The sequence below is a fragment of the Scardinius erythrophthalmus genome, assembly GCF_964197995.2.
Source record: "Scardinius erythrophthalmus genome assembly, chromosome: 24".
NCBI classification, from domain to species: Eukaryota; Metazoa; Chordata; class Actinopteri; order Cypriniformes; family Leuciscidae; genus Scardinius; species Scardinius erythrophthalmus.
In genome coordinates this window covers 14,338,464-14,359,221 of record NC_138244.1, presented here as the reverse complement: position 1 = coordinate 14,359,221, position 20,758 = coordinate 14,338,464, and the positions used below count along the sequence as shown (strand labels likewise).

Genomic DNA, 20,758 nt, shown 5'->3' with positions numbered 1-20,758 from the left:
TATTTGTGTGATTTCTGAAGGATCATGTGACACTAAAATAGAAAAGTTATTTTAAATTATAATGATATTTCATAATATTACTGTTTTTACTGTATTTTTGGTTAAAGAAATGTATATTTATGTATTTGTATATATCTATATATATATATATATATATATATATATTATTATTATTATTATTATTATTTTTTTTTTTTTTTTTTTTTTTTTTTTTAAATGGAAAATGGACTAAAATCATCACAATATTCATAGTGTTGCTTAATTTTAGATCCCAAGCTAAATGTATTGCTGATTTAATATAATAAAACATAACATAAAAGTGGTAATTTTTTTGGTGACTAATTCCTTTAAAGTTTGATGTGACTTTAAAAATGTGAACATGAGGAAATGCTCTTCTATATTGTTCTATAGGGTGACTCTGTATGACTACCAGGCCATGTGTAAGACCGTCCATCATCACACTAGTGGAGCTCGACCACTGCTCAGCGTATGTACACCTTAGCATCTTAGAGAGAAACATCTTTATAATGTAGTCTTTAATGTGCTGACACTCCACCTCTGTTCACCTCACAGCCTTTCTATGGTCTGCTGGCGTTAATAAAGTGGTTCTTCTCACATTTCATGATGTAAGTGCTGTAGGTTGTGCCACTAGAAGGAACATGAGCTATTTTAATTAATTTGAAATGTAACTTGATTTGCCAGTAGAAATGAATCCTCATATCTAAACTTTCAGGTTTCTGTTGGAGTTCAACATCTGCGGACTTTGGCATAACGACTATGTAGTGGATGGTAAGTTAAAAAGTTATTTTACAGTCCTGTTTTGCATGAACATACTACTGTATGCACTTATTTTAGTAATTACATTAACTAAGTAAGTAATAACTAGGTACTAACCATGATGAAAATACCGCTAAACCTTAACTTAACCCATTTAGTTACTTTACATTACTCAGTACTTTTGTAAGTACACTGTAAGTACATTGGAAGTACACGTACTGTAAAATAAAGTGCAACCAAAGTTATGAAGGATGTAATAGTAAAACTGCTGAAATTGGGATCCCAATATAATCAAGAGGACTTGCGTCGTGTCATGATGTGCTTGTAGTTCACGGACACTTCAAACATATAAACATCATCTCCATCTCCATATTTTCGTATCATTTAATGTCATCTTATGTAGTGTCTGTCATTCTCCATTTCCATTGTTCATCCCTTTGCTGTAATTGTTTCTCATTGACGCTGTGCAGCTAAAGCTGGGTTTCATGCTGGTAAGTGTGCTGAGTGTGTACATGTCCTTCATCTAGTTTGAGCCTTTCTATAGCCAAGATTGGCTTAGAATGCCAACTTTGATCCTGAGATTGGAATTTGTAGGTAATGAAATGCCTTAGTCATCTGTAGTGCTTTTAGTATAGATCCTAGAGATCCTGATTTATTTTGCGAGAATGGGGGAAGTAAGCATTTCAGATAGTTTCATCCAACATCCAACCAAAGGTTTTTAAACTTTTTAATGCCAACATCCACCAAATATGATGTGTGTGTATATATATATATATATATATATACAGTATATATTATTTTTAAAACCCCAGGTTAAAAACCTCTTGTCTACACACAGACTTCATCAAGTACTTAACTATCGGTTATAAGGAAAATCTTGTCTTCTCCAGCACACAAACAGAAGAAGGTGGAACTAATGCAGCCTTGTAACACAGAGTATCCCAGCTTCATGTATGACACGTCCATCAGAGAGACCAACAGCATCATCAAATGTGGCCGCTGTCAGAAGTAAGTCTATCGGTCTATCAGATTGTCCTCAGGTTGGTGGGTTTGTACCAGTAACAATTTGTCAATGCATCTCTGTTTCAGGATGTTTGTCCTACAGCAGGTTCCCAACAGTAACCTGATCGTGCTGGTGATCCAGGCCGACTGCGACTGCTCCCGACAGTACGCCCCCATCACACTCATGCCCAAAGAAGTCAAATATATCCTTCCATGATGATTGCCTTGTCTTTGAAATGTTGTTTTGGTTCAACCTTGTTTGAAACTGAAGTCTTCTTAACTTCTTTGAACATAATTCCACAGTTAAATGCAACAGGATGAAATCTCAGAAGATTCGCAGAAGACCCGAGTCTTGTCACGCATACCATCCTCATGTAAGCCACCCTGTTTATACAGTTCATGAACGAGTCAGAATATATAGGCCTATAATATATAGCGGAAGATCTGGATTCCTCCATGACTGGCACAGATTTGCAGAAAATAACCGGCGTTTGGCAAATAAATAATTTTCCGACAGTTGTACATATATATACATATTCCCCAAGCACAAGCAAGTACAAATTACCATTTTATTGTATTGTGTTCTTGCAGGAAAATGCCAAGGATTGTGGTGGAGCATGCAGTATAGCGGTATCTCTCACACTGTACTTCATATGTCTGGCTATCTCATTGGCCATCCGCTGAATAATAAAACATCCTTCTGCCATGACCACTGTCCCACAGTGCACTGACCCAAGGCACACCAAACAGGACACCTTTGATTATCAACTGTGGATCTCCAAGATGAGGAATTCAACCAATAACAGGTTTACATAGAATTGTTATTACAATTTAAATTTAAATGGATAGTTTACCCAAAAATGAAAGTCATACCGCTTTGGAACTACATGAAGAAGACTGACGATGACCGAAGTGAGTGAACTATCCCTTTAACATGCTTCATACACAGCAGTTCTGCCCCTACTGGACTCACTATGACACTGCACAGATTATACTTTTCTCAGTGGGAGCGACAGCGAGAGATATAATCTTAGATTGTCTCGTGTGACTTGATGTTATACATCAGTTCTGCTATTCTCTTAATTTTTTGTAATAATGTTTAGGAATACAATGAATGTTTTAAAGAAAATATAGAGCAGTCGCAGCTGTTTATCTTCACGATGGTTGCTACTTAATGTTTTTCATTGAACCATTTTATGAAACTCAGTAATGAAAAGCAAGCCATATGTTGTGTTAATATTTTTTTTAAAAACAAAATTATATGTGTGTATTTTAGTATATGTATGTTTATTGATACAAAACCAATAGTTTTTTAATATGGCTTGATAATGGTTTAAATGTTTTACGTGAGTACAGAAAATAGCGAATGATGATGGACTTGGTGTTTGTGTGATTAAAAAGTATGGCAAGTGTGAATAAGTTGTTTGTTTCTACACACACACACGCTAATTTACACAAGGGAAGTGACCTTAATAAGCCCATACACACACATACAGTATATATATATATATATATAGACACACATACACAATTTATTTTATTATTTAATATATAACAGATTAATAACACACATGAAACCACAATAAAGGCCAGAGACATTATTTATTGAACACAGACTGTTCTGACAAATAAATATGACAATAAGAGCACTGATGTCCAATATATTCCCCACTGAAGTGCCAATAACTTTAAAAAGGATGATTGATTCCTAACAAATGTTACTTGTTTTAGACCATTTTAATTTTTTAGCGTGTTTGCCAACACTGAAAAATTAACCAACATTACTTTGCAGCTCAAAGTTGAATCGTATGAATATCCTTTATCCCAAGTACAAAATGACAGAAATCCTTCTTTTTTCCCCCATGGGAATCACAGGAATCGGATTCCAGCCCCAAACTGCACTCCATCACATATCCTGAGATACAAAAAATAAATTCAAAATAAGAGCAGAGAAATGCCATTACATTAAAAGTGTATCACTTGTGCATTAGTGATTGATAGATTGTGTGCGAATGTCTGATTGTCTACCTGTCTCCGCTCTGGACACCCATGGGAATGCAATAGTTGAGTTCCAGGCGAGCGATGTTCCCCAGACGCAACACAATGCCCGCTCCATAAGACCAGCGGATACACTCGGCCAGTTTGCTCAGGTGTGCCCTCGGCCCTTCCCCTAGTGGACGATTTAAAGTGCAGCAACAAATGTAAGTAAAAACAAAGCATGTTTCATGAAACAAAAGAAGGATAATTTGCCCTTCACAGCATTATTCATCTTACCATAGTTGAGGTTACACAAGTTTCCGGCATTGAAGAAGAAATGTGTCCTGAAAAGGTCTCCAAATCCGCCTCGGCCTGGCCTGAATGGAAGAGGGGTGTACAGATGAACCCCCCCAGCCCAATACGCCTCTCCACCGAGGTAATCGCCTGTCACAAAAGTGAGAAAACAAACCTTACTCATGAATATATACAGATATATATATATACATTTTGTCAGAGTCATTTACCTTCACTCTGAGGGCCGATGCTGTACATGCTGAAGCCCCTCACGCTGGTCGGTCCACCCAAATAGAACCTAAATACACCAAAACCACCATTACTTTGAGTGTTTGTGGGTCTTTTTTACCAATGACAGAGAGAATTTGCTAACCTGTCAGCAATGCAGGATGGTCTTTCTCCAAGGGGAAGCAACATACCACCCCACAGAGAGGTAGAGAGCACCTATAAGAGACGAAAATCAAAATGTTTAAAAAAAAAGTCAACTTTCTGGTTACCAACATTCTTCAAAACATCTTAATTTGTGTTTAACAGAAGAAAGAAACTCATAGAGGTTTAGAATAACATGAGGGTGAGTAAGTGACAGAATTTTCATTTTTGGGTGAACTATCCCTTTAAACACATTACCACCAAATAAAATGATAAAAACAACTAAATTATTCAAATAAAAATGGAAAATATAAAAATAAAAACTAATTCAATATATTATTAAATACTATAAATACTAAATACTATAGTATATTAATGATAATAAAAAGGTAAAATTACATTATTTAAGTTAGTTGCCAATTTTTTTTCAAATTTTCATTTGATTTTTATACTAAAATTATTAAAACTAATACCAAAATAATCATTAATAAAAACTAAATACATATTTAAATTCAAACAAAACCTAATAAAACACAAAATTACTAAAATAAAATATAAAAATAAAAACTCATTCACAATATTACTGAATACTATAAATAATAAATATTACTAAATACGTACTATAGTATATTAATGATGCTAAATTAACACGGCAACAAACAGACATAAGCAATCGTTTTTTCCAAAGCATCTTACCGAGTCCCAGAAGAGAGTCTTGTTGAGCTGAATTTCAAAGTCTTCCTTCAGGAATCTGACATCTCCTCCAGTGTAACCTGCCAGTTCCTGACAGACCATAAAAAATAAGTAAACAATGACAGTATTTTCATTTTTGGATGAACTATTCCTTTCATTTACAAGGATAGCAAACAAACCTGGTTGATCTTCAGTAAGGCACCTTTTTTCGGAAGGATGGTAGAATTGCGTGTGTCGATGACCATTGCGTGCTGTGAGGAAAACATCATATTCAAAATCAGACATGAAATATCAATGAGTGTAATAACAAAGCCAAGATATAGAGAAGACTCATACAGAAAGTGAGGACTTCAGGGAATGGCCACTCTCCTCCCTGACAGTGAAGGAGGCCGTACGGGCCAAACAACCCAGCTCTCGCCACACACCCTCCCATTTCAAAGTGTGATTTGTCCTCCAGATGGGGAACTGGGGATCATAGATCAAACAATGGGCAATTCATGAATTAGATCATTTCTTACATATCTACTAAAACTTTGACTTTTAAATCTACTAAACTTATATTACATAAAAAAAGAGACATAGAAGCTTTGTAAATAAATAAATAAACGCCTTATTATAAAAATAAATGATTAAAATAAAGTCCATTACACTGAACTCTGTGGAGACCCCTCGGTCCGTTTCTCTGAGTGAGCTCCATGGGAACTGCCCCGTGACTTTATACAAGTTAATGGAGAAGCTGAAAGAGTAAGAGAAAGAAATGTGCTTGACTTTAAAGTGCCCCTATTATGCTATTTTAATGGTTGCTAATTTTGTTTACATGAATCCAATACATATTATGGATTTTCAAAATAGACGTTGTTCACGAGCAGCCATAGGCTGGCATTATGCAAATTAGTTTCAAACCTTCATAGGTTTGTGCAGGAAGTAAGATGACTCTAAATTACACACTACATGAAAGATGATATCTGAAACAGGGGAACTTTAATGACTAACTTGGGCACCATGACATTTCTAACAAAAGTAAATGTAACTGTAAACAGAAATACAATGCCGAGAAACATACTTCCGTTCAAAGTGTCCAGGCTGGGGCTTGAAGAATGACAGGCCATATGAGGTTTCCTTAGTACCATAAGAGAACTGAAAGGTCAGCTTCTCTGCACGGCCAAAAACATTGGGCAATTTCAAACCCAGCACCTGAGATAAGAACCAGAACAACACTCAGTTTTCAATAACCTCAGTTTTAAACGGTAGACACACAGCCAGCAGTGATGATGCAGATTGTCAGTAGCTCACCATGCTTCCCTCGTTGTTCCCAACCATAGTGTTGTAACTTCCCGTCATTCTTCTCAGCTCTTTCACCTCGAATGTCACATCCAGTCCATTAGGCAGCGCATCAGTACCTAATGTTTTAAGAGAAATTCAGACTATAATGCATCACTTTGCTTATTGGTTATTTACTATTGGTTGTTTGCATAATTGTTATACCTTCAGCAGTGTCAATGACAACTTCGACATGTCTGAATATCCCCAGACGCAAAAGTTTCTGTCTGGCCTCATGGGACTTCTTCATAACCTGTTACAAATTTGTAAATAAAAACACAATTTTAAATATAGTTCAAATTTGAATATATATATATATATATATATATAATACTCACATCAATCAAGTTGTTGGCACGGAAAACATCTGCAATCTCATACGTTAAAAGGTCTTCCTTTGTTCTTCCGAGACCATCAATGTGTACATGTTGTACTACAACCTAAACAATTGAAAGATACATATGAAAACCTGATATGAATCTACATTTATACATATGCAAACACTGGATAGACCAATCTTACATCTTTATTTTCCAGAACTTCCTGTTTCTCCTCATGCTCTGGTTCCCCCAAGTCCATGTCATCTGCCTGAACCCCCAGTTCAGGTCCTTGCATAGGAAGGGGGTCCAGACTCTGGATCAACAAATAAGTAGCAGTGAGTTATAGTGTTACAGACCAAGAATTGTGCATATATAAAGGCAAGTATTGTGACAGCTATAGTTCGTCAATGTCGATTGTAACATGATTCAGTCTGTAGTGAGAGTGACCGTTTATATGCGCAAAATTGATTTACTATCTCACTGACAATTAATATGAATAAATGTGTAGTACAAAACGTCATCCTGAACTCGGCCTGTCATTCAAAGACACTGTTCAGAGGTCATTGCTTTAGCTTTTCCGACAACTCTGGAAAAATGCGCTTACCCTGGCATGCACGCTCCCCATTTTTAAACAACTGTTTACATTCAAACGTCCCCAATGTGATTATAAACAGAGTTCAATGTAAAACAGGACAATCAGCGGTCTGACTCTGGCACACTACAATAAACTCCTGGCGGCCGCCATGACACTTGGTAACCACGCCCGTCGGAAATGATTGGCTGAGGAGGACAGGACAACAACGTCATGTTTGTCACTATTTTCCTTTAAAAAAAAATATGACAAATTGCAGTTTATGTGACGATACAAATTAATCTGCACTGGTTATCCGTTGGTACTGTCCATTTGAAAAAATGTTTTGTGATTTTCTTTCGCTTTTGCAGTAGGCGGGGCCATTGTCAGACCATATCCATGGGAACAGCGGAGCGTCCTCGACTGTGGCTACAAAGTTTGACTGGTTGACAACAAAAGTTGTCGTCTTTAGTTTGGACACCGATAGTCTAAATACGAATTTAACACAATAATGCGTCCGAGGTCAGCTGTGGAATGTTGGGTTAGTATGAAGACATTTTACTTATATAATTTCTGGTAGAAAAATGGCTAAGTTGAACTAACGTTACCAAGGAAATAGGTTCTCTTATGAGGCTACTGGTCCTCAATAAAAGTTTAACTAAATACTTTCTAATTGTTTCAAGTAATTCAAAAACGTTGTACATTGAATATATATATACAATAAAAAAAAAACGAAGGACATTTTAAAAAAAAGGAAAAAAAAAGCTTTACCACTAGGGATGTAAGTTAATGATACCCTCATCTCACTATTCGATACATATCACGATACTGAACTCACGATACGATATTGTTGCGATACTCCAAGACATATGGTAAAAGGTTAACAAAAACTGATCTGTTGAATAAAATGCTATATTTGGTATTACATTGGGTGTGGAAATGAATAGGCTTGGACTTAGTGCTTGCCTAATGCACAGGACAATGGTAACTAAATAAAAATAAATGATTCTGAAGCTGAAAATCCAGAATTATTTTGGACGATATTCAACACGATACATGTTGCATTTTTGTATTGTGATATGTTGTGACATGAAATGTTATTTTGGTTATATTCAGGTGTCACAGTCAGCAGAGAGGCCTCAAATATCTGGCCACATAGATCTGAGGCCTGTAACACAAGGGCTCACCATCATCCCTAGAGATAAGAGTTCGTCTCGAACTTCCACAGGAGAATTCTCAAGGAGAGACACTCTCAAATCTGACTCTGGTAGGGTTTATGCTGTTTATTTAGTTGGTTTTAGTATGTATTATCTGGGTAATAATGGAAAAGCATTTTGTTGAGGAGATTTTCTGTTTTATTTCTTCATCTTTTTTACAGCCTCTTCTGTGCAGTCAGTGGCAGATGACAATCTTTCTTTGTTGGACATTGAGAATTTACTCTTGGAAAGACTCAAGGACAGAAAACATGACTTGAAGGTTGCTTTTGAAGCCTTTGACCAAGAAGGGAACAAAACTGTCACCAAAGGAGAGTTCAGACGTGTCATTGAGGGCTTTCTGGTTCCGCTCACCGAGTCTCAGTTTGAGGGTCTGTTGGCTGAGGTGTGTTCATTTAGAATTACAACAGTCACCACTTTCAGACAGTGCACTTATTGTTATTTTGTGGTACCAAGGCAGCGATTTTCATCTTAAATGTAAAATTCTCACTTAATTTAACTTACATTAAAATATTTATATTAGCTTGACTTTAGAGAAAATGGAACAATTCCCTATATGGAGTTTCTCAGAAGATACGGCAAGGTTTCATCTGCTGTGGGCAGGTAATTTCTCAATTATTGTATTTCCTTAATTTATACACTACCATTCAAAGTTTTTTTTTATCCCATGCCTTCCAAGGCTGCATTTATTTGATCAAAAAAACAGTAAAACAGTAATATTGTGAAATATTACAAGTTTTTTTACAGTGTCACATGATCCTTCAGAAATCATTCTATGCTGATTTGATGCTCAAATAACATTTGCGTATTATAATCAATGAGTTTTGAACCTGATATTTTTTTCAGGATTCTTTAATGAACAGAAAGTTCAAAAGAACAGCATTTATTTGAAATAGAAATCTTTTGTAACATTATAAATGTATTTACTGTCACTTTTGATCAATTTATTGTGGCTTTGCTAAATAAAGGTATTAATTTCTTACTTTAAAAAAAAACCTGACACCAAACTTTTAAATGGTAGCGTATAATATTTCTTTATACATACAATATCTCTTAACAGAATCCCATCCAGGAGTGGAAGTTACAGAAACTTGTCACTTGGAGAACTACAGTGTCGCCTGAAAGATAAGGTGTGGGTGATAAGGTATGAATTTTATTTAAATATTTGTCTGGAGATGCTAGTGTAATATCCATGATTCTCATCATTTCAGATCGGAGGCAATTTGAAAAACATCACCAGGGCTTTTCGGCTGTTTGACTTCAACAGTGATGGACAGATACAGCAACATGAGCTGCGTAAAGTGCTAGAGGGATACTGCTTTCCCATGAGTCAGCTGGAATTCCACAGGTCCTGGTTTTCTCTTGATGTGTTGTTAGCCTATTGTTTTTCCCCGAATGCTAAGTGTTTTGTGTCTATGTCTTTCCTTCAGACTATGGTCACATTACAGCGTGAATAATGCTGACACAATATCTTACAAGGAGTTTCTTGAGCAGCTTGGTGTTGACTGTGAAAACTATAGAAAAATTGCACCAGATTCTATACAACTGGGTACCGTAATTCAAAATAAATTATTTAATATAAAAGTGACAATAATAAAATAATGATTCATTCAAATGTATGCTTAGATTTATGGAATATATGTAAATTGTTTTTCTTATTTGTTTTCAGCACTGAGTTGGGAAGCTGTCAGTCGCAATACAACAAGACCTAAAAGTAAGATAAGCGTAAGGGGTTTTTCAGGCAAATCCAGGGACACCTTGGATGAAGCCCAGACCAGGTTTTTGAGTAAAGTGAGTATGATGGATTTTTTTTCATCTCATATATATGTGAACATTTCATTAAAATCAGTTTTCTACTTTGATTGCAATTTACAGATCAAGAAAAATTATAGCCTTGTTGAAAAAGCTCTGCAGGCATTTGACATCACAGACAGTGGGTTTGTGTCCCAAGAGAATCTCAGATCTGTCCTGAGTAATTTCCTCTTTCCCATGGATGATATTATATTCAGAGAGTTATTAAACAGGTATGAGAATTCAACATGTTGTTTATGTATTTACCTGATTGCAGTTCTGAAATTCATCTAGTGATCATTTACTGTCACAGATTTGGAGTGAGCAACACAGAGCCTGTGCAATGGAGAATATTTCTTGGATTGTTCAAAGATGACATAACTGCACAGTAAGTTGGCCATACAGTTATTGTAAATAACTGCAATATGTTGAAGTATATACTGTATATGTGTGTGTGTGTATATATGAAGACTTCAGATGCAAAAGCCTCTAAGTGCCATCTGAAATTTCCTTCTAGAATGATCATTTTTATCAAGCTTGTATGTTTATGTCCAGTTATTCCACTTTAATGGCAATGAAAATGACCTATTAATTGTCATTAAAGTGAAATTACTGAACTTGAAAAAAAATGCTAATTTTAGAAGAAACTTTCTGATGGCACTTTCTGATGGCTTTTGCATCTGAAGTCTTCATATATATACAGTATATAAAATATATAAGGTTTAAAATATATATAATTTTGATTACATAAATATTTTGTAATGTCTCAGGAAAGATTCTGCTTCAGCAACTCCAGGATCATGCAGTATTAAAGCAATTCTACCAAGACTACGTCAACATGTAGTTAATCAGCTTCATCTGACAGAAGCCTTTCAGGACTTTGATACAGTATGTTTTGTGATTCAGAAAAAATGTAATTGTGCACTTTAAATCACTATTCATAATAATGACATTATTTTTTCTGCAGAACAGAACAGGTTTTATCAGTAGAGATGAACTATACAAGGCCCTGGAGAGTCTGAATTTCCATCTGACCGATGAGCAGTTCACAGCTCTTGTTGATGTCTTGGACGTGGAACATACAGATGTCATAAATTACCAACAATTCCTGGACATCCTCCATCACCAAAGGCCAATCGAGGTATTATAACATTTGACATTATTTTTTAGGACAATTAAGCTCAATTTAATTCACCCAATTCTCATTACTGCAATATATATATATATATATATATATATATATATATATATATATATATATATATATATATATATATATATATATATATATATATATATATATATATATACACACATGAAATTATTAAAACAATATAAATACATTTTATAAATATAAAAATTATAACTTTGCTGTACTGTAATACCCATTCAGGTGAATTTTAGGATGAGTTGTCTGGGTCACATTTTAACCTAAAAAAAACTAATAACAAATATTTAAATATTATTAGGACCCTTTGGATTTTTGCATTGGGACATTGTTTTTAGGACAATTAAGCACATTTTTACCAATTTTCATTACTGTAAAATACAAAAAATATTTCCCATTCTGCAATTTTTTAAAAACTCCCATAGATTATATTTAAAAAAAATGTAATGAAAAAATCATTACAAAATATTTTACTGCAATGCAGTAAAATGACATATTGCAATGAGAATCATTACAAAATACTAAGAGAGACATTACTGTAATGCAGATTGGTGGGTACAGTGGTTCCTAATATGTCCTAAAAAGTGTCCAAATTAGTAAATTTGTTTTTCTTTATGCAAAATATAATTTCTTATTATATTTCTTAAAAGAGTTTTGACAAATTCTCCCATGTAGAGGTTATTCGCACATTTAAAATGAATCTAAAATGAACCCTGTTCTGTGCATTAATTCCAGCAGACACCAAAGCTCAATAAAAAGGCTCCAGCATGGGTAAACACATTGCCTTCCACAGCAACAACAACATGGAACGCAGTAAGTAACCTGCAAAGTAACTTTTTTAAATATTTTTTGTGTATAAAGCTGGCTTATTCACCACTAGAATATCTAACAATGATAAAATGAATCACTTGCCAATACTAGTTCTTTTACATACATGATTTCTACAGGTAGAAGGGATTTTGAAGGAGAAGCTCTCTGAGAACCATGACATGTTGATCGAATCTATCACCAACACAACCCAAAACCAGAGTAACATCATCCCAACAGAAGACCTTAGGAGATTGATCCAACAATACGGACTACCACTGTCTGAATCCCACTTCAGCAAGTGAGTCTCTCTTTTCTGCCCTCAGCCTTACCTTTGGATACTGACTAATTTCTCCTATTTGCTGTCAAGGCTCTGTGAACCATTTTTGGAGGGTGGAGGTGTGAACTACAAGCTGTTTTTGACAAGCTTGGGTGTTCCAGAGAAGAATAAGGGCATCAGTATCAGTGAGAGGTCTGTATAGTCAATGAACATGAGAAATGATATGCATGCAACACCTTGTCCTAATGAGGAATCACATATGATCTTTTTTTTTTTTTTTATACTACAGGAACGAAAATGAACATGAAGCCTGCAGGTTGAACATAAAAGCACAAGCAGTAAAAAATGTTGTCCTGAGGAAACTCAAGGACAGGTTTCAGAGGCGTGGGATGACCCTTCAGGACTATCTGATGTCCACCAGGAAAAGCTCAACAGCAGCGCTCACTCTGAGACATTTCTGTAAGGTATGGCCTGAGATCTCGCTCGCACTTTTTGTTTATTTTGGTTAAACTCATTACAGGTACTATAATTCTGATAGCAACGTTCATGCAATGTCTGAAACAATGGGTTCTTTACATTGATTCATGTCACTCTTGATTTTAGATTCTGGATGATTGTGGTATTTTAGTGAAGGGACCCCATTTTCAGATGCTTATTGAGTCTCTTGGTTTTAATTTGGGTCCGATTTCTGTTACTGACTTTGTGGCCAAATTTGAAGGTTTGATATTTCACAACACACAAACTGTTTTCTTAACACAAACATATGGCACAAACTGGTAAAACATCATTTTTCTAATTTCTTTTCACCACAGAAGGAACAATACCAGAAAAGGACAAAGATAGACGGACAAAAAATTTGCAAACTTCCACACTTTTGACTGCAGAGGATTGTCTAGGTCAGCTCAAAATGAGGATCAAGGAATATCATGGGGTATCAAAGCAACAGATCATTCTACTTGTTTACTTAAATATTATATTTTTACTTATAAAGTAAAATAATTGTAAAGCGCCCACATACAGTATATGTACATATATACTGTATGTATACATGTAATGCAATGAATTTCATAAAAAACGAATACCTCTTTATTGTTTGCAGGATGCTCTGACCGCTTTCCGTCTCATGGACAAGAACCGAGATGGTATAGTTAATCAGAATGACTTCAGGACTCTGTTTGACAGCCTGATGTTTGTAACCCAAGAGCGAGAGTATCGGAGATTTCTCGAACTGTTGGGCCTTACGCCTGGTGCCACACTCAACTACACTGATTTCCACAAAAAAGTCCTCTCTAGTGGCAAGATGAAATCACATCAAAATGATAACACCTTGTAAGAACCTTTTACTTCTCTGGAATTAATCGTTATATTTATCTTAGCTGTTTTTGTAAAGCTAATAGCTCAGAATTCATGTTTTTCAGACGAAACGGGTGTCTTGACCTAGTTCATGACTATCTAGCAGCCATTGCACACAAAAGACCTTCAGAGCTCTCAAAGGTAATCTCCATCCTGTCCTGCTTACTAAAAGGGCACTTTTTGGTAGTGATGCACGATTTTGAAACTCTGCTTCATGAAGCTTCGAAACCTTTACGAATCTTTTGTTTCAAATCAGTGGGTTGGAGTGTGTATCAAACTGCCAAAGTCATGTGATTTCAGTAAACGACGCTTCGTTACATCATAACGGTTTGGAAATGTTTCGAAATTTCAATTGTTCGCCGTTGGGGGGGCGATCTGTGTGAACCAATGAATCATGGGCATGTTCCCCAGAAGCGAACCATTGAACAAGTGTCTATGGGTTTTACCTGATCTCTGATCAGTTTTAACATTTTTAGACATTTTAATTAGACATTAGTATTTTTAAAAGGAATAATAGTAGTTAATAGTCTCTTATTGGCCTGTTTAGCCAATTAATCTAACCTATTTCATCTTATAGGATGATTAGTTTATTGCATTTGATAGATTTTACTTTCAATTAAACTTTCAAATTACTTTCAATTTTTGTTGCATTTACACTGTTCTGACCAGCAGGGGTCACTAGCATGTGACACTTCAAAACAGTGAATCTTTACTAAGAACTTAGGAACTCCAAGGCACTTGAAGTAAGTTGAAAAAAGTTAAAAAGCCTTTATTTCATTCATGGCTTAAACATTAAAATTGGTGACAGATCCCCCTGCGCGTTGCGGCTTTACATGCCTTCGTCAGGGTGTGTGTAACCAACAGCATCTCAGGTTCATTTTTAACAGAAGTTAATTAATCAATTACAAACACCTGGTCACTCTGTGTAAGGAGACCTATAGAGAAAAAAAAAAAAAGAAGAAGAAAAAAATAAAATAATAATAAATAAATAAATTAAAAATAATAATAATAATAAAAAAAAATACATTTTTGCAAAGAGCATATCCAACACGATACACAGCCGAATCAAATCTTTACTTTTACAGTGAATCTTTACTTTTTGGTGCTATATGGCAGCTGTCTTGGACATACACATACACCTAGTGGCCTGTAGGGAAGAGTGGGGTGATTTGTGCCAGGGGGGGGAAGTAGTTCCACCCTTGTTTCTGGAAAACCATAGAAGAAATTGGTCATGTGACCACATAATTTTGAAAAAGCAATCACTTTTACTCGTCCTCCAAAGAAGAGAGACACATGGCATGAGAGTTAAGCATATTTTAGTGCAAAAAACTGTTTTTTCCCTTTCAAAGTAAAATTTCTATGATTGAGGTTTTTTGATTGTAGTGTCTGAACAATTATAGACAAGTTTGAAAACAACAAAGGATGTTTAGAAATTAGCCTAGTCACTTTACTCTTATATGTTACATAATTGACAGACAGCGCTATGTCAACAGGCATCTATTGCCAAAGCCTTTTTGCCTGAAATGATTCACAAATATCATATATTGTGTTGCTATGGTGCTCTAAATGGTTGCTAGGGCGTAGCTTTATAGCTTCACAATGATCCTGAGAGACTTATTGGTCGTCTGAGTAAAATGAGCCCGCCCCCTTGTCTCTATGACACTGTGATCCAGAGTTATGTTCAATACAAAATACCTATGCAATTGACCATAGTAGGAAAAACGCATGCTATGGTTTTCCAGGGTGACAATATCTAAATAAAACTTAAATTAGTCATTTTGTATTGAATTTATCTTGCTTTCATATAGCAGTATGGTTCATAACATTAAAATGTTCTGTTTTACTTCAGAAATCACTGGCACAATTTACCCCCAATGTATTCCCCCAAAGGCACAACTTCCCCTGCACCAGGGGCAAGTTGTGCCATGAGACCACTTTTTTTCCAAGAGCTATATTTCTGAAACAATTTATTTCAGATCCAAAGTTATTGTTCTCAGGGATGCACAACATCCTGAAATACATGTACATCCTTAAGTTGAAGGCATTACTGCCATGGCCTCACTTTAAAGTCACTTTGAGTAAAAACTGGCACAACTCACCCCACTCTCCCCTATATAGCATAATACAAAAATATAGCATTCGATTACCAATGTGTAGAAAGTGTAGAAATCAGTATAGAAATGCATTATTAGCAGTCAGTCATGGTTATAGCAAGATGTGTTTATTTTTAGCAAGATAAACTGAGCAGTATTTGACTGATCAAGAGAACTCAAAATGGCGGCTCCGGCGAGGAGACCCGTCCATGTAAAAACGTTGTAATGAGGTAAAAATGAATGAGTGCTCTTTTAAACTAAACTTTGCACTTAATAAATTGTGTTGACAGGTCTTTTGCCAGTTGGGTGACGATGGTGAAAGCCTCATGACCAAAAATGATCTAAAGCTGATGCTTTTTAAATACTCCATGCCTATCACACCAAATGAGTTTGAAAAACTCTGGTGCAGGTAAGCACCTTCATTTTGTTTACATTATATTTCACTTTAATGTGTGTATGAGTTCCTCAATGCATTTAACAGCTGATCCAGAATCAGTATTAGCATGGCATGAACTAAAATACATAAATGACAAAATTCTAAAGTTTTAGATGTCTGATATCTGCTGTAAATAAAACTAAAAAACTCTCACACAGATATGATGAGGAGGGGAAGGGCTTCCTCACTCAGACAGAGTTTTTAAGAAGGCTTAAAGCCACATCAGAGGAAGGCAGTCAGTTGGACGCTTTAGAGGAACAGCTCACAGAAAGGGTGATCCCCACAACACCTGATCTAGAGGTTATACTACATAATCTTAGGTGAGAATGGTCTCTCTTAAAATGACAAACGTAATGGCGGATGAAAACACTCTCCTCACACATTGTGTTACATGAGTCTATCTGTGTTTGAAGGAAGTGGATCGGGAGTGACTTTGAGAGTGTGAGCAGAAGCCTTGTGGTTCTGGATAAAAACAAAGATGGTTACGTGACTGTGACAGACTTGCGCTCTCTCCTGCACAGAAATGGCTTTCAACTAACAGAAACACAGCTCACATGTCTACTGAACCTGTAACCCTCCATTACAGACATGCTCATTTACTCAAAATATGATAAGTGTTTTCAGCCACTGCATTCTTCTTCTTCTGTTCTCTTGATTTTTCAGCCTAGGCTTTGATGCTTGTCTGAAGGAGCTGCCTTACCTTGATTTCCTAAAACATCTCACTGGACCTTCAGTCTCGAGTGGGACTGCAGTTGACCCTCCTCAAACTATGGGTTCTCCAGAACCAGTGGAGGATGTTGAGGAGCTGAGCCCAGACAGAGCCATACATAGAGTCAAGGAGCTGATTACTGCTTCCTCAGATACTCTCTACAAGGTACAGACTATTTATAAAATATATTAATACTGCAAGAGATGTTTTAACTTTAAAAATTCTGTTTTGCTTTTTAGGCCTTCTCTGCATTTGATAAGACTGGAAATGGTATGATACCGCAAACAGAGTTTCGGCAAGTGCTGGACCATTTCTGCATGCGTCTCTCAGATGTACAGTTCAGGAGGTTGCTGTCTGATATGAGACTGAGTGAAGGAGAGGAGATTATGGTCGACTGGAAGAATTTCCTCCAAGTCTTCAACCTCCACACTCAAGAGGTCAGAAATTGTTTTATGTTCGAGTTTTTACTTTTTGCACACTATCAAATCACCATAATGTAGAATGGTCTTAGTTGCATATGGTGTATATTAAAATGGCTATTCCTTAAATCTAACAGACAGCAGATGAATGGCTGAAGAAAATCCACAAGATGCGTTTTCCTAATCAGACCCGACCTTTAGTCATCTCTGACATTTTAAGGCGGATACAAGAGGTTGTGTCGGCCCGCATTTACACTATAACAAAGGAGATAGTAGACCTCGACTATGCCAATATAAACACAATCTCCAAAATGGACTTTAAGACCATTTGTGATCGTCACTTCATGAGGCTTACCGACGACCAGGTAATTTCCAGTACACTCTCAAATGCTATAAAGGTTTGAAGTACACTACAAGTGCACATTCAATGGATTTAAAGGGTTAGTTCACCCAAAAATGACAATTCTGTCAGTAATTACTCACCATGTTGTTCCAACCCCGTAAGACTTTCGTTCATCTTCGAAACACAAATTAAGATATTTTTGATGAAATCTGAGAGCTGGATCACTCCTCCACAGGCTTATGGACACGTTAACTTGCTGGCCCAGAAAATGTATTAAAGACATTGTTAATATAGTCCAAGTGACTCCAGTGGCTCAATCTTAAGTTTATAAAGCGACGAGAATACTTTTTGTGCGCAAAAACAAACAAAAATAACGACTTTATTCCGCTTTTCATTTCCTTCTCTCTGGACCTCAAGTCTTTTTACATAGTGTTTAAGCGTAGCGCGTCTGTGTTGCACGTCACCACGTAGGCTCACTATTGGGCGACTCTGGTCATGTGTGATACGTGGTGAAACACAGACGCGCTATGCTATTACACTACGTAAAAAAAACTCGAGGTCCAGAGAGAAGGAAATGAAAAGTGGAATAAAGTCGTTATTTTTGTTTGTTTTTGCGCACAAAAAAGTATTCTCGTCGCTTTATAAACTTAAGATTGAGCCACTGGAGTCACTTGGACTATATTAACAATGTCTTTAATACATTTTCTGGGCCAGCAAGTTAACGTGTCCATAAGCCTGTGTAGGAGTGATCCAGCTCTCAGATTTCATCAAAAATATCTTAATTTGTGTTCCGAAGATGAATGAAAGTCTTACGGGGTTGGAACAACATGAGGGTGAGTAATTACTAACAGAATTTTCATTTTTGGGTGAACTAACGCTTTAAGTGCATCCTTTCCACAGCAATGCCATAGAAGAACCATTTTGGGTTTCATTCAGTGAAAAGTTCTTAAAATAACTAAGTGTGAAGAACATTTAAAAAAATCTTTTTGCAATGCATGGAAAGGTTCTTCATGAAACCATAGCTGCCAGTAAAGAACCTTTATTTAAGAGTGTACCACATGAACATCTTTAATAGTTCCTTCAATTGCTTGAAACACAATCAACTCTTTCAGTTTCAAAGCCTGTGGAAAATGCTACCAGTTAATGGCTTTGGAAACCTGCAATATCGAGAGTTCCTGAAAAAGTTCAGTGGAGAACAGAAAGGCCTGGAAAAGGTTGCTAAATCATTACAAGGTTCAGCAAGATCAACACTGGAGAGACCAGCATCCCTCAGACGCCCCAAAACAGCACCTTGCACCTTTACACACTCGATGGTACAGTGCATTACTCGCTTCATTTGCTGATATTGGTTGTTTCCTCTGTCCAAGTGTCTCCAGTGTCATTTGTATCTCGCAGCCATCAGTCTCAGAGCGGCCTCAGAGGCCCTCCACGGCGGGCAGAAGGTCCACGCCACTGCAGAACTGTGAGGATGTGGAGATGAAGGTGCGTTCCAGGATCCAGGACTGTTGGAGGCACATCCAGAGGAGATGCAGGCAGGCGGACCCTGACAGAACTGGGGAGATAGATGTGGATATATTCCTAGGTACATGTTTGAGGCCTGATTTATTTCCATTTATTAGTCACTGCACATTTCAACCATAAAATACAGGGTTCCCACAGTCATAAAAAACATTTTGCAGATAGCTCTGAATGATTTATTATTGAATTATAATGATTTTATATAAATATAAATAATATAATATAAGATAATTGTTAAAAAAAGTGCAGGACCACTAATAATAATAAATGGCAAATGACAATGGAAACATTGTCATATATTGTCACAATGTTGTTTGGAAATGGTGAATTTGAACTGATGTTTTGCAGAGATACTCCAGGGCCTCAATATTGAGCTGAGTCCACCTGAGTTTGAGCAGCTGGCTGTCAAATATGACATCAAAAACAGCGGACGTCTCTCTTACACGGACTTCCTACGGCACTTTGTGCTCATGTTCAGCCCTCAGGTCAACGCTTCATCCAACAGACTCAGACTGCAGCTCCCCAGGACACCAGTGAGTTCACTGCAATTACAGCACGTCTTGAGCGGTTATAGACCAGTATAGTTCATCCAGCATTTTCTGACTTCCTCCTTTAGATGAGTCCCGGTCCACTCAGTGGTCAGTGTGTTGAAGCCATGCTGAGAATTTCCAGGCCTATCCAGCTCGTCTGGAAACAGATGAGGCAAAAATTCATCTCCTTTGACAAAGAACGCACTGGAAAGATCTCTCTTCAGGACTTTAGAAAGGTACAAGGCACTATTTTATACTTAAAAAAAAAACTTTTCAGTCCACGTCCGGTATTTAATCATGCAATTTTTTTAATTATTCTTTTTTAGGTTCTGAGACAGTACAACGTGAATCTGTCAGAGGAAGAATTCTTTCATTTCACATCTTTTTTTGACAGTAACCTCTCAGGGAGGATTTCATACAATGATTTCCTTCGCATTTTCCTAAAATGAGCGCAGTTTCCTTTGTTTATTAGTTTTTAGTGTCATATTGCACTGCTTTAGCTGCACTGATGTCACAAATGTTTTCATAAATAAAATTTTGATCCTTTATTTCTGTTGTTTTTATTCATATAGCAAGATAATCTTTTTTTATATAAAACAATTATAAATGTTATATTTGATAATTATTTTAAAAAGTGCTTTAAAAAACAATAATTGCTTTCAAGATCACTAATGTTTTGACAAGAAAATCACTAGCAATGTCCTTACCAAATGTTGTTTTTCCCTGTGATCCCTGTGATTGCAACACTCTGTTTCGCAATAGTAGAGCGTTGCC

General features: G+C 36.3%; 3 protein-coding genes across 4 annotated transcripts in view; 2 read left to right on the top strand and 1 right to left on the bottom strand.

Moving 5' to 3' along the window:
- cacna2d4b (calcium channel, voltage-dependent, alpha 2/delta subunit 4b) overlaps nt 1-3,193 on the top strand; it is a gene marked incomplete at its 5' end in the record, with an annotated part of 33,488 nt that extends 30,295 nt beyond the window's left edge. Inside the window, 8 exons of the mRNA XM_081356229.1 lie at nt 412-487; nt 574-626; nt 734-789; nt 1,248-1,268; nt 1,668-1,785; nt 1,867-1,982; nt 2,071-2,153; nt 2,371-3,193. Coding sequence (XP_081212355.1) covers nt 412-487; nt 574-626; nt 734-789; nt 1,248-1,268; nt 1,668-1,785; nt 1,867-1,982; nt 2,071-2,153; nt 2,371-2,463 — 616 coding nt within the window. The 3' untranslated portion in view covers nt 2,464-3,193. The remainder of the gene's footprint in view (nt 1-411; nt 488-573; nt 627-733; nt 790-1,247; nt 1,269-1,667; nt 1,786-1,866; nt 1,983-2,070; nt 2,154-2,370) is intronic.
- Nucleotides 3,194-3,364: 171 nt separating this feature from the next.
- samm50 (SAMM50 sorting and assembly machinery component) lies at nt 3,365-7,673 on the bottom strand. Of its 2 annotated transcripts, none has more exons than XM_081355913.1 (15): nt 7,357-7,673; nt 6,955-7,065; nt 6,771-6,872; nt 6,598-6,685; nt 6,406-6,512; nt 6,176-6,306; nt 5,761-5,848; nt 5,449-5,577; nt 5,292-5,363; nt 5,116-5,202; nt 4,424-4,494; nt 4,281-4,348; nt 4,054-4,200; nt 3,808-3,949; nt 3,365-3,694 (listed from the first exon to the last, which is right to left on the bottom strand). In XM_081355913.1, exons 1-15 carry the CDS (start codon nt 7,375-7,377, stop codon nt 3,649-3,651), a joined length of 1,410 nt encoding a protein of 469 aa, XP_081212039.1. In that variant the 5' UTR covers nt 7,378-7,673; the 3' UTR covers nt 3,365-3,648. The 2 variants fall into 2 exon arrangements, with proteins under 2 accessions (XP_081212039.1, XP_081212040.1); XM_081355914.1 differs by having other exon boundaries at nt 6,176-6,201; nt 6,472-6,512; nt 7,357-7,513.
- Nucleotides 7,674-7,737: 64 nt separating this feature from the next.
- Nucleotides 7,738-20,433, top strand: efcab6 (EF-hand calcium binding domain 6; the record flags this gene model as incomplete). The annotated part of the gene is made up of 30 exons (XM_081355572.1): nt 7,738-7,864; nt 8,440-8,590; nt 8,702-8,922; nt 9,061-9,140; nt 9,598-9,667; nt 9,749-9,885; nt 9,968-10,086; nt 10,207-10,328; nt 10,413-10,561; nt 10,642-10,716; nt 11,099-11,216; nt 11,296-11,469; nt 12,444-12,604; nt 12,674-12,775; nt 12,873-13,047; nt 13,187-13,301; nt 13,396-13,514; nt 13,683-13,912; nt 14,002-14,077; nt 16,320-16,438; nt 16,624-16,785; nt 16,879-17,034; nt 17,129-17,339; nt 17,414-17,611; nt 17,731-17,958; nt 19,049-19,249; nt 19,332-19,518; nt 19,803-19,987; nt 20,071-20,220; nt 20,311-20,433. Exons 1-30 carry the CDS (start codon nt 7,835-7,837, stop codon nt 20,431-20,433), a joined length of 4,344 nt encoding a protein of 1,447 aa, XP_081211698.1. The 5' UTR covers nt 7,738-7,834.
- Nucleotides 20,434-20,758: the final 325 nt, after the last annotated feature.